Source organism: Sylvia atricapilla, chromosome 9 (assembly GCF_009819655.1).
Source record: "Sylvia atricapilla isolate bSylAtr1 chromosome 9, bSylAtr1.pri, whole genome shotgun sequence".
Taxonomy (NCBI): domain Eukaryota; kingdom Metazoa; phylum Chordata; class Aves; order Passeriformes; family Sylviidae; genus Sylvia; species Sylvia atricapilla.
In genome coordinates, this window is record NC_089148.1 from 23,253,713 (window position 1) to 23,266,877 (window position 13,165).

At 38.4% G+C, this 13,165-nt stretch overlaps 1 protein-coding gene across 2 annotated transcripts in view; it reads left to right on the forward strand.

Annotated features, from left to right (window-relative positions):
• The window catches only part of PALMD (palmdelphin), a 45,979-nt gene extending 33,843 nt beyond the window's left edge, over window positions 1-12,136 (forward strand). For both annotated transcript variants that reach the window (XM_066325259.1, XM_066325260.1), the window contains exons 5-9: window positions 3,361-3,475; window positions 4,361-4,394; window positions 4,491-4,601; window positions 5,297-6,394; window positions 10,530-12,136. In XM_066325259.1, coding sequence (XP_066181356.1) covers window positions 3,361-3,475; window positions 4,361-4,394; window positions 4,491-4,601; window positions 5,297-6,394; window positions 10,530-10,573 — 1,402 coding nt within the window. In that variant the 3' untranslated portion in view covers window positions 10,574-12,136. The remainder of the gene's footprint in view (window positions 1-3,360; window positions 3,476-4,360; window positions 4,395-4,490; window positions 4,602-5,296; window positions 6,395-10,529) is intronic.
• The last annotated feature ends 1,029 nt before the right edge of the window (window positions 12,137-13,165 follow it).

Sequence of the window (13,165 nt, forward strand, 5' to 3'; positions counted from 1 at the left end):
TTTCTGCTGAGAGGACAATTGCAATTGTTGGTAGATTATTTACAGTAGTGGGCCTTGCAATCACCTTCCTAAGTGGGACCTCTGTTTTGAAACATTGTTTACTTGGGTGTCAAATTGAGCTGGTGTATGTCTGCTGGTAAGTTCAGATTTGAGCTTTATTTTTTATAAAATGGAGAAGTTCCATTCTTGGTATCAATGACAAAACAGTGAATAGCAGCAGCCTGAGCCACCTTGGAGACAAATGGCTGAATGCTTTGGTTACAGACAAAAAATTGCATTTACATTATCTATCCTATTTACCCTCTTTACATGTTAGAAGCTTCAGTGAATCAAGTGAGCACATCCTTGGTCAGGGTACAAGCTGAATGAAGAATTAAGAGTCCTGTTTTCTCAGTTACCTTCAGCTAATAACACTCATTCTTGGTGGAATTAGTTGCTAAACAATATATTTAAAAATGCCAAACCACTAAGGTCTATTCCTTTGCACAGTGATGTAATGAAATCATGATGTCTGTGTACTGAATATGTAATGTGATACATGAAAGGGGACTCAGGCTATACTACAGAGCTGCTAAAGCATTTGACTCACCTCAAAACATGTGAGGACTTGCTAAACTGCCTTTTCCCCTCAGTCTAGAATTCCTCAGGGTAGTATCTTCCTATCTGCTTTTCATTCTCAAGCCATTTATTTTTTTTTTCCTGGGGTGGCAGTGATGCTAACTCCAGTAGATCAGCTGGTGGCCAGCAGCATCCAGACAATCTCCATAGATATTCTTAATGCAGCTACTACTTTGGCAGAGAAACCTTTCATTGAGTGTCTTGACTTCTAAGGCTTCTTTTCTGATCCACACCTCTATGCTACTTATTTTCCTCTCTCAAATAATCAGTGCTACTTGAAAAAAAGACAAATATTCAAAGGATTGATTTAATACAGTAGCTATGTCATACTTCCATTTCTCTCCAAAAAAAGGCAGTGCTGTACAAAAGGCCATATAATTGCTAGAATAGTGCTAGACCCTTTCAAAACAAACTGTCATAATTCCATTAAAACGTCATTGACTTAGAAGTTTCTAAACATTTAAACACACCAGAAAGATCCTGGCCTAACTTATCAACTGCATGATGTAATAAGGGCTTCAATTTCCTTGAATTATACAAATTGCATCTCTTAAGAAGTTTCCTTTCCACAAGTTCCAGTATTCACACTCACAATATGCTCTGAAATTGGACCATAAAATCTGTTTTGGCAAGTATAAATGCAAAAGAGATACTTAAGAGTCTAGATGCAATTCCCATTACATGGGTATGAGAATTTTTTTCTAAACTCACTGAGCACTGAATTAGATCTCTTAATTACCATATAAAGTGGGTGTTGGTATGGGTGTAAGAACATATATAAACTGTAATTTGTTTCTTGATCACCCAGGTAAATACATGTAGTTTATAATCTTGGATTTATTTGGGGTTTTTTTTCTCTTTTTCTCCACCTCCCTTTTTTCAAGTATCTCCCTAATTTTTCCTTCTCTTCTTACACCTGTGTGTCTGGGAGTGTTTAGAGCCAAGACTGAAATAAATCCACAGCATAAGTTAATGATTTTTCATCTCATTATGCATCTTTGAGTTTTTAATGATTTTGAAATTATGATAATATTGTGATCACATCTCATCTAAAAATAAAACATCTTCATACATTAAACAAAGACTCTTCCATAAGAAGTGCAAAAACATGGCACATTATCAATACTTTCTTCTATAGTTCCAAAAATATTCATCCGCCTTGTAAAAATTTTCATATTTTAGCCCTCTAATCAGTACCTTTGATCAGGGTGCCAGGGCCATTTTGCAGAGCTCAAGCCCAAAGTATGAGCAGCTTTTAAATATACTTGTTTTTAGCTTTAATTTTCATCATGATGGGTTTTATTCGTATATCCATTCTGAGGTCTGTGATACCTTTGAATATCAAAAAAGAGGACATTGTCACCAACAAATAAAAGTCCACCTAGCTCTACATATCTGAGTTTAACTAGTGCCAGAGCCATAATGGTAATTCAGATTCCTCAGCCACACAGAAGGAAATCAATAATGCTTACTTGTCAACTTGCATACAGCTTTTCTAGTCTGATTACTTTAAAGGGATGGCAGACTTTAATCATTCATGGTGACTTTGGGTACTATTATGAATCCTAGTACACAGCAGTGTCGTCAAAATACAAACGTAAAACACTTCTTTCTCTAGTGGTTATAGGCAAACACTTCTCTGATGATCTGTAACGGTCTCAAATCATCTACTTGTAACTATTCTGACTGCTCTCAGCAAAACATGGTTATCAGTTGCAGCTGCATTATGTCTACAGTCACTGATTTACAGCATGGATTAAAAGAAAATAGAAGGCATAGCTCACTCAAATATGGAAGCTTTTGAAATTTCCTCTTTTTTTTTTCTTAAAGTTAAAAGAAGTTCTTTTAAAAAGAACCAGGAGACAAGTTATACAGCATTAATCTACAGAATAAGACATTCAGTTCAAGTTCCACTTCAGAGTTAAATCTGGTGCTGGATTCTAGATCTTCATGGAAAATTGACTTCCCAACTACTCAGCTAATAAGGCAAATTCCATCTAAAACCCAACAAATATGCACTTATACAGAAAAGAGTAGCCTTGACTGGAAAGAATAAAAAATAGGAAAGAGAACACCTGCTTAAGTCACTGCCTTACTCAGCTGAGAAAAATTTGACCAACATACTTTACTTTAGCAGTGTGCATTATACCCAGACAACCAGGAATATAACTTTCTCCCTCTCTGACACAGTGATTCAATTTTTTATCTTGAACCTTTCTGTCTAGAAGTGTTTGTCATGCACTAAGAAAATAAAACCTCTGATCATGAAAAAAGATACCCTAACCATTGTACTCAGCCTTAGCATGAAAGAAACCATACAACATAGACTTAACACATAAGAAGGGCAGGGAAGGGAGGTGTAACATACAAACCTGCAGCAGGTGTCAATAGCCCAAAACATATTTTGACCCCTGAACCTCAGTATTCCTTTCACATAATAAGAAAGGTTTATAAAAGAAAATAGCTAACCCACCAGCCAAGTCAAAACCCATCAGCAAAACAGTTCATGTTTCCATGTGGAATGCTTTGTTTGTTGTTGGGTTTGAGTTTTGTTCTTTTTAAATGAAAATACTGTTTCACACTTCTTTCTCAGTGTGTGTGAAATTATAAGCTGATCTCATATAAGAACAAAGTTTGTCAAGGTAAGTAGAACCAGCCCTACTAATGTCCATATTCCCAATGCATCACCTCTACAATGTTGTTCTCTGCCTGGTATTAAATCAAATGCAACTGTGATTGCAGACTGGAGAAGGAAATTGAGGCTCTGGAAAGACAAGAAATGGAAGTCTCAGCTAAGGAAGAAGCAATTTTAAAGAAACTGAAGTCTGTTGAGAAAACAACAGAAGACATAATAAAGGTTAGTGCTATATTATTCCAGAAACAGAATTTATTATTCAGTCATTATCATATCCAGGGAGAGAGGAAGTAGCTGGATCCCATGAGTGGTCATGAGCTTTGTCTGAAGTTACAGCAATTCAAACACGAGAGGGGTCAAGATGTTACATTGTTTAAGTGCCCATTTGCCTCCATTCGCTTATTTATGGGGGTGAGGGAGCAATTCCTATCTTAACTCATCTACAGCACATATCTAAAAACAGCACTGCCACTGACACCCAGCAAGTTTGCATCTCAGCCAGAGGCAGACACACCAGGTAGAGACCAGGTTCACACTCCTTCAGGTGATGTGCCCAGCTAAACCACATCATGCTCTCCACTAAGTCCCTGACAGAGATTATGATGCATGTCAATGTTATCAGCTGTTAGTTTTTGTCAAATAGTAATTTTAATGTTTTTAAATCATCTTAAACAGTCTCAAAAAGTACAGCGTTGAAACTAAACTTCAGTTCTCCAGCTGTTCTTACATACACACACACCTTCTCTGGAGATACATAGGGAGATAAATAAAATTGGAAAGGCAAAGTAGGACCTTTAAAAATAAAAAATCTTTGACACCAACCACATTGGGCCACAATGGGAGGCTAGGTCACTGTTTTAATACTTCATCATATTTTTGTCCTTCCTTGTGTGACTTGGAATCATATTGGCAAAAGACCACAGAAATGTCACTTTCTCACTCTCCATGCTCCAACTGAGCACATTTCACTTTAAGTCCCTTCTCTGTATGAAGCTGTGCACACAAAAGCTTAAAACTATCAGGGAAACCAAAGCACTGTCTAGTTAAGAGTCTGTTACTTAAAAGTAACTATCACATATATTGCTAATGGTTCTCTTTCCCACCTAGTCTGTGAAGACTGAAAAAGCTGGATTTGAAAAAGGTACGTTTAGTCAAAAGAATATTTTTTAAAAGGTTCTCGCAGAAGTAAGTTAAAACACACTAATGCTTTGTGGATCTGTGGATCTTCTTTACTCAGAGGCAGCAGACTACATATATGCCAGCATCCCTGACCTTCCCAAGTATTTCAGACCTTCTGCACTGAGAAGTACAGCACATGCTGACATGGATGATGAAGAAAAGAGAAAAGGTACTGCTTATTAGTAACTCCAGAAGATGTCAATACATACAAAAGCCTCCTCTATATTGAATCTAGTACACTTTAAGCAAAGAATAGACATTATGGCTATGAGACATTTGTTCTCATTTAAGCTGTGTTACCAGTCATGTCATCAAAACTGAGAGGTGAGACAGTGGCGTGAGGTATGTACCACTGAGAGTAACTCCTTTCACACTGACACTTCTTTCCAGCACTTCATTCCTCTGCCTGTCATAACTTAATATAGACTCCCTTCATATCATTCATTTCACATTTTCTATCTGCACTTACAGCTGTTGGGCAGCCAGCAGTATTCTGGTTATTTCCCAACTACTAGAAAGCCTCTAACCCTTCAGAGTGCCCAAGACTCTCTGGCATCACAGTACATTGAGCTCTTCAGCTGCTATTGCCCAGCATAATGCCTGAGGCCAAGGTTAAATCTGGATTTCTCAGTCTATCCAGTAATCAAAACTGTCTCCTCAACAGCTGATTTCTCCTCACAGAAAGAAAATGTATTTTTCCACAGGATAAAAGGGGACACTCAAAATGAGAATCTAATACATTGTTCGTGTATGTGATAATTTCACATATTTAATAATTCATTCTGACAGTTGTTCTATCACTGTCAGAACTGTAGTTCTTGCAGCTACTGCATTACCAGTTTAAGCACTTGTTTCTTTCAACAGCATTGTTTGCCATGGAAATTAAGGTTGAAAAAGACATGAAGACAGGTGAAAACACTGTGTTATCAACAATACCTCTTCCCTCAAAGGAGTTTAAAGAGACAGGAATTAAAGTCTATGATGATGGCAGAAAGTCAGTCTATGCAGTGTCCTCAAATGGGAGCACAACAGAAAATGGGATGGATGAACTTGCTCCTGTTGAAGTGGAAGACCTGCTACGGCAGGCAACTGAAAAAAATTCACAGTCTCCCACAGAATACCATGAACCTGTCTTTGCCAACAAATTCTGCAGGCCAGTTACTCCTCAGAAAGACAAACTAGTCCCTGGACCAAATCTGGAAGGCACTGAAAAGAGAGAGATAAATGGATTTAGCAATCATCAGTCAGAGTTCTCCCCCAAAACAGAGCCCTTTATACATCAAAAGAAAGAGAATGGCCTCGATCTTCCAAATGTAATACAACCAAAGTCCCCCTCTCCAGTAATTTCCCATACAGAGAAGAAAGTGCACACTAATCCTGAAAACAGGATGATTCATAAGGAAGAAAGAAATTCTGCACATGAGGAATTAAAACCTTACCAGAATACAAGGGAAAGACATAGTGAGACAAGGTTTTTAAATCCCTGTCATCCTAATGAAGCATCCCCTGCACCTCAAGATGAGGAAGACGTTCGATACAACATTGTCCAGGCTGTCCCTTGTTACGTGGATGAATCTGAACCTGTAACAATGGTTTTCATGGGTTATCAGCTCGTGGATGATGACAATGCAGAAGCAAACCAGGAGTTGTCTCGATATGATGGGGTTATCCGTGCAGAACTAGTTATCATTGATGACGATGATGAAGATGACAGCAAATCTGAGAAACCAGCATATCATCCTATAGGCCATTATAGTCAAGTTTATCAGCCACCAAACAGGAAAACCACAGAAGCCCAACAGACAAACGCTGCAAGCAGCCTGGGTGCAAGGCTGAACAAGTTACCTCACAAAAATTCCATCTCCCTGCAAGAACAAGAGGAGTGCCTAAGCTCACCAACACACCATGCTCATCTTCACAGCCAGATGTCTGGAGATGGTACAGAAGATCCCTCGCTAACAGGTAACAGAACAGGAAAATCATGTCACTGCTGTTTGCTCATGTAGCAAATTGATATTGCTCTTATCTGCTGGCAACTCTGTCACTTCTTATATTGTATGGATTGTTTCAGACTAATAGGCTATTAATAATAATTTCTTTGCTCTTGTTTGTTAACAAATACCAATCTAATTTTGGATCCATTGAATTATTTTGTCTTTAGCAATCCACTAGCTATCATATCAAAATGTGGAAAATAAACTAATCGCAGAAATCCCATTCCTGTATACCTCAAAGACTAAAAGTGGTTCTCTTTCAACCATTAATGCTACCAAAACTAGCAGAATTAGTTCCCATTTCTTGCAGGTAACTAACAGCATTGCTACTTAACAATCCCCCCTTCCTTACTGGCATGTTTTTCTGCCTGAAAATTCCATCTACTTCCTAGATAATCCAAGTTACCCCTTAAATAAGAAAGACTGTGTAATAACCAGCTTTACTTTGTATTTATAAGGAATCAACATTGCCAACATAGTCTTGATAGTGTTTATGCAAGTTTTAACATGTTTTCATTAATTTGAGTTGGATATTTTTATGGCTCTGGAAATAATGAAGCAGTTTTCATCACTACACATGGTTAGTAGAATAGTGCACAGAGTTATTTTTGAATACTTTTTTTTATTCTATTAAGACATACAGTATCTATTTCTTACTATAAAGTTTTATAATAAAGTTTGAAAGCAATAGCAAAATCTTCCAGAAACATAGAAAACTCTTCCTTATGAGTATGTTGTGCTTTAATGCATACAATTAAACTCCAATGAAGTATAGTTACAGAGCAGCAGATTTCAGACAGTAGTCACATTCCACTTGAAGGAAAGAACACTGTGGTTGAATTACAGGAAGATCAGGGGTCCCGATCCCACATTCTCTTCCCTCCAGACAATTTGCAGCAAAAATGAAAGTTTGGACCCTGCCTAAAGCTTAACTGACAGCCCAGTAATTCTTTATACTACATGTAAAGCCAGGAGAGGGGATGATCTTCAGATCGTGTAAGAACTTTCAAGTATTTTTGCATCATTAGCAGCTTATTGGGAAAAGCTTTTCAGCAAGCAAGGCTCTCAGCTTTTAGGAATAGCAACATCATGGAATCATGCACACATTCAAAAATGTTCCAGCAGTGCTGCTCATCCTTTCTGATCAATAAGGCCACTACATTTTTTCCATTACTTAAGAGGGCCTTTGTTTTCCTCAAGCACCCATCCTGCCATCTGTGTCCTTTCCTGTGTCCTCCAGTACCAAGAGCTGCTGCCAGCAGCTCTTATCCAAGCAACAGGAAGCAGAAGTAGTTAGCACAGGGAAGATAAACCATTCCAGAAGCTGTTCCAGCCCATTATATTTTGGAGATGGTCCTTTAATTCCCCCATCACATAAGTGTAGAATAATGCAGAAGGGACACTCACCCATCCACCAGCAGGTTTCTACCGAAAAAGGTCATTCATCCTACAGCCTGCTGAGGGGGTGCCTCCGAACGTATCTGGGAAAGACTTGTCCAAGTAGTAGCTACAAGCTGGCAGCACCATTCAGGTGGGCCATAGAGAGGCCATGGGATGGTAGCTGAGCACCTCTATCCATACCAACCCCCACTTATTTTTGTGTCCCTGGAGAAGCATCTGACATTTCTACATTTTTCCCTTTCACTCAGACACTTCCCAAACAATCTGGGTTCTCTCATTTGAGGTTAGTGGAAAACAAACACCGACTTTTAGGAAAGGGGACCAAGTGCAAATACAGCAAAGATTTTTGAGAATCTGTCCTGTAGATCTGTATTTGTTCTCAGCCATTTACTTATAACTATTCCACCAATAAGCAAATGGCCAGTTGGGAAACATGGATCCCAGTTAAATTACAAGCTGTTTGGCAATTGCCTCAAGAATTCCTCCAGTCAGCACTGTCCCCAAGTATTCATGCCTAGTAGAATTTGGATCTAAGCCATATTCTTCTTTAGCCCTCCACTTATTTATTGCCACTCCCTGGGACATTTTTGATCAGTGGAAAAAGCCAGGAAGTGACTCAATCTTTCCCAAGCAGCCCTATAATCCTACTGAGATTTCTAAAAGGGAAACAAAACCAGGAAGGCCTCTCGATCCAGAACAATGTATTATACAGAACTGTTTCTCAGAGAAATATATTGTTTTCAAAGTAGTCACTGATGCCCACCCTAGCAGGTTCACCCTAAACACCACTAGAGAAAAGAGTGGCGTCAGTTATTTTTGGTAGCTCATCATTCATTACTAAAACAAACAGTAAAGCAGAAAACTAATCCTCTCAGAAGCAAAAGCTTTAGAAAGCACTTGCAGCATTTAAACATTAAACAAGCACTGAGGACTCTGAAAGACAATGAAAAGCAAAGAAGAACAGGACAGACCAGAATGATGTCCCCTTATGTAACAATTTTTCTTTAGGAAAGAAATGAACCTTCAGAACAAGTTACTGAATTAGTTAGCAATGGCCAAGGAAGCAGAGGCATTGTTCCACGTGCCAATCTATATTGAGACATATCAGATTACATTAGAAGCTTTTCATGCCCACAATTTTACAAATATGTAGGACATACCTCTCTCCATATCACAGCAATTTTCCTTCTCCCACCAATACCTCAAATACGTGCACTCTGGAAAACCATACAGAGAAAAGGACGACAATGCTATAATTGGTACACTCAGATTTGCATTATTAGAGCTTATTTTCTTTTTTAAATTTCAGGTAAATTAATTCAAGTGCAAGTGTTTTGAAGATGCAATACTCATTAGGGAAATTAAAAGTACTTGGGAGGGAACAAAGGCTAGACATAGTAAAATGAATAAGGAAATGCAAAAAGAAAGCTGAATAAGCAGCAAAACCTACTGACAGTGTGAAACATGCTCTCATGGGACACAAAGGTCCAAGGCTTTTGGCAGCTAGCTAGTCTAGATGAGCTATTTTTTTCCTACCACTGGAAGCTTTGCAACCTTCAAAAAACACAATGGAGACAGGTCCATTTGTGATTAATAAAATATAAAAATCCTTTTTAATGAAGATTCATGCACACCATCTGTTTCTGTAATGTATAGAGCAAGACAAAAACAGACTATGAGCTGTTAGGGAGGAATCAAACTGCTCTGAAACCATGACCAGGGTTTGAATCCTTCAGAATTCCTCAGCCTGTAAAAAGTACACAGTGTCTTTGTAGGAGCTAAGGTTAACATCAGTGGCTCTATGATATAAAGTTACACTCAGATGCTTCTATGATTTGCATCAACTTCAGCATTCAAAACATAACTTGAGTTGGACACTTGCTGACATGTGTAAATCAAGTAAACAGCTGCTTTGACCCCTCATGCCTCAGCAGAGGGACATATGCAGGGTGCAGGAATGAGACATGCTATTTTTGGTGACTCTTCAAACTAACAGGTCAGAGTGATGGAGATTATTCCCATTGCATTCTCAGATCAACAATGTGCTGGGGGGGAGGCTTTTACATATCAAACAACAGCATTATATTGCTGTTCTAAAAATAACCTTGACATGAAATCATTGGCCTTGCGCTGTCCCTTTCAAACTTACCCATGTTATACCCAGTTACAGACAATAGCCATACTAATGTTTATCCAGGTACTGTTACTGCAGCAGATCAAATCAGGAACATGACTAATTCCCACTCTGACTCACAACACCAGCAAGAGAGGAAAGTTTTCTCTGAGCATCACAGAAAAGGAAAAGGTTTCCAAACAGTTACAGCTCCCACTGAGGAGTTCAGTTTAAACAAAGAGTTTGTTTAATTATTCATGCATCCTTTTAATTTGTCAGCATCCTGTCAAGGGCAAAACCAACTCTGTGTAATGTGTTAGTGATAGTAACAGAGACAAAACAGAAGATTGCTGTGGTAATTTTTAAATAGTAATTATGTAGTAATTTCTTAATATACTCACTTCATTGCAAAATTACCAGAACTAACACCTTCTACTGATTTCTTTCTATAACACTAAAACAATGCTTATTCTGCTGGATTAACCACTGGAGGTATGTGTATTCTTAATTTTTCTAAATAAGGAGATTTTGCTTCAGAAATAGAAAGAAAGACTTAAAATGCAATGGCTTTATTTGTTTATTTTTGCAGCTCTGAGGATGAGAATGGCAAAGCTGGGGAAAAAGGTGCTTTAACAGCAGTAATGGCATGGAAGTAAAATTTACCACTCAAAGCTAAGAAGACTTTCTTCCACATACTTTTTCTGGATCACAATGCTTGTTTTGCTACTCTGTTTCATGGGCTATTTTGCCCTCTGCATAATGCAATGGACTTCAACAGACTTTCAGATTTGACCAACTGCCACATACATGCAAATCAAATCACACCCTGGATTTTGTTAAAAGCAGGGGAAAGTTACCTAATGCCATAAATGCAGTGTATTTACAACTATGAAGACATGTGCATACCTGTCCTCACAGTCAGAAATATGCTGTTGCTATATACACAGAGCAGATAAACACTTATCTCCATGGAACATTGTTTCACATTCAAGTGTGCCTATCTATCTGATTTTGACTGAAAATGCTGTTCCAGCATTCTTTTTCTAAAAGCACTGGTTAGTAAAAAGCAAAATGTGAGAGAGAAGCGGGAAGAACTGTAAATATAAAAAGTGTTTTCCAGTTATACTACCTTGGATGACATGTAAAGCATTCCTTTTCAAGTGATAGCAGAACAAACCAAAAATAATTAAGCCAGCATATTTAAATATTAAGCCACCTTCTAGAGCTCCACAGTCCATTCACCTTTCTATGTTACATATGACACTGTAGCCATCCTCACACCCTGCTCTCTTCACCATCCCACAAACATCCTGCCCACCCACAACCTCACGCATCAGTCCTTGCATAATAATATGAACAGCCTGACCTCCTAAGTGTGGTTTCACCTCCCAGCTTGCTGAGAATGCCCTGGTTTTCCAAGAAACTGTTTGCCAGACATGCAGTGCCTATCCATCAAAAAAAACCCAACCAAAACAAACAACTTCCCCCTCCCAACAACAGAAAAAAAACCAACAACCATACGGTTTAGGTTTCCGTTGGCTGCGGAGTTGAAATCAGGTGAGCCTACCACCAGAAATACTGAGTTGCCAGTGGCTTGTCCTGCAGCTGAAAACAAAGATCTGTTACAGGTGCAGCCACTGCTGGGGACTGTTCTACAGCAAGTTTTAAGGCTCCCACCAAAAAAGAGGTTAATTCTTTCCACATGATAGAGGAGATAAGGGCCCTAAAAGTCAGTTAAATCATACCTAGAAAAAACACATCCAAGTCAGACTTTCCAGTACATAGTTCTTGGGGAGAAAAAGTGCCTCAGAGCACACTACACCATTATACTCAAATTAGTACAACAGCTTTAATTCACTAGGTCTTAGCCTCACTTGTAACACTAAACAGATAAAGCTCAGGTTGTGTTATTCTGGTATAGCTGACTCAAATTATGCACCAGCAAAAAAAAAAAAAAAAAAAAAAAAAAAAAAAGCTTTAATTTTTCTCTGGTATTCTTTTCAAAGCAGGAAACTGAAGTTACTACCTCATACTGAGGCACGATGGTAGTAATTGACTGATTTGTAGCCTCTAAACATTTGGTGGCTCCCAGTCTGATGTGGGTAATAATTTCAAATTTCAATACTTGTCAGAAATGGTTACCTGCAGGGTGGAATAGTAAATAAAAACAAATAAATTTTATTATAGTACACTTCCTCTAGTTTGTCCTGTTGTTTGTTGTTGTTTTATAGTGGGTTTTTTCCTCCTTCTTGTGTTATTCGCTGGTTGTGAAAGCACAAGGCTTCAGCCTCAATTCTTAAGGATACACCAAGAAAGAGAGTAGGTGAGTAATATGAAGTAATCACAAGGAGTTTTTGTAACAGCAGCAGATAGCTATGGACACTCATCCTCTGCTCCCTCAACAACCTTTACTATTAAACTTTAATAACATGGAAAACAGAGCAACTACCATCACAATACTAGTCAAAGTAGTTTAAAGGAAAGACTGAAAAGTTTTGTGCTTCTTCAAAGTAGGAATGTTCATCATCTGAGTGCTAAAGCTCCAGAGCTTTCCTGCATCCTGATCCAACAAGAACAGAAATACAAGGTGGCAAATCATCTTTTCAAACATCAGCAGAGATACCACACAAAACTCTAATTCATTATTAAAGCCAAGTGATTTTCTAAGGCCCCACAAAACAAAAATCTCTCTGAAGCAAAGCCAAAGCTGCACTCCTTACGTGCAGTGTCATTTGTGTGGGATGACTGTCATAAGCAGCTGGTTCAGAATGATGCAGTTTTGTGGTTTACATTAGGTAAAGTCACTTTAGCACAGCACAAGGAACCAAAGCTAGACAGTGGTCGAAGTAGGTATGGTATGAACTAAAACAGTTGGTTTTGAGCATGTCCTGAAGAATTTGTCCTATGCCATTTCCTCAGGTATATACAACAGTTTCCCCTTCACACAAATCCCTTAGAGAAGTCAGAATCAGATTTTTGTGAGCAAAGAATTTCTCAGATCTACTAGCAGATCATCCCTATTGACCATCCTTCAATTCACTTGGGCTCTTCTTACTTCAGCCTGCACCAAAGTTCAAAAACCACCAAGGCATTAATTTCTGCATGGAAATGCAGAATACTGTATTTTTTCCGTAGTGACTGCTGTTCATCCTCAGTTGTCTGGAAAAGGATATACCCATGTGACAAAAGAAAATCATCCATACCTGCTCAAACAAAATCTTGAGA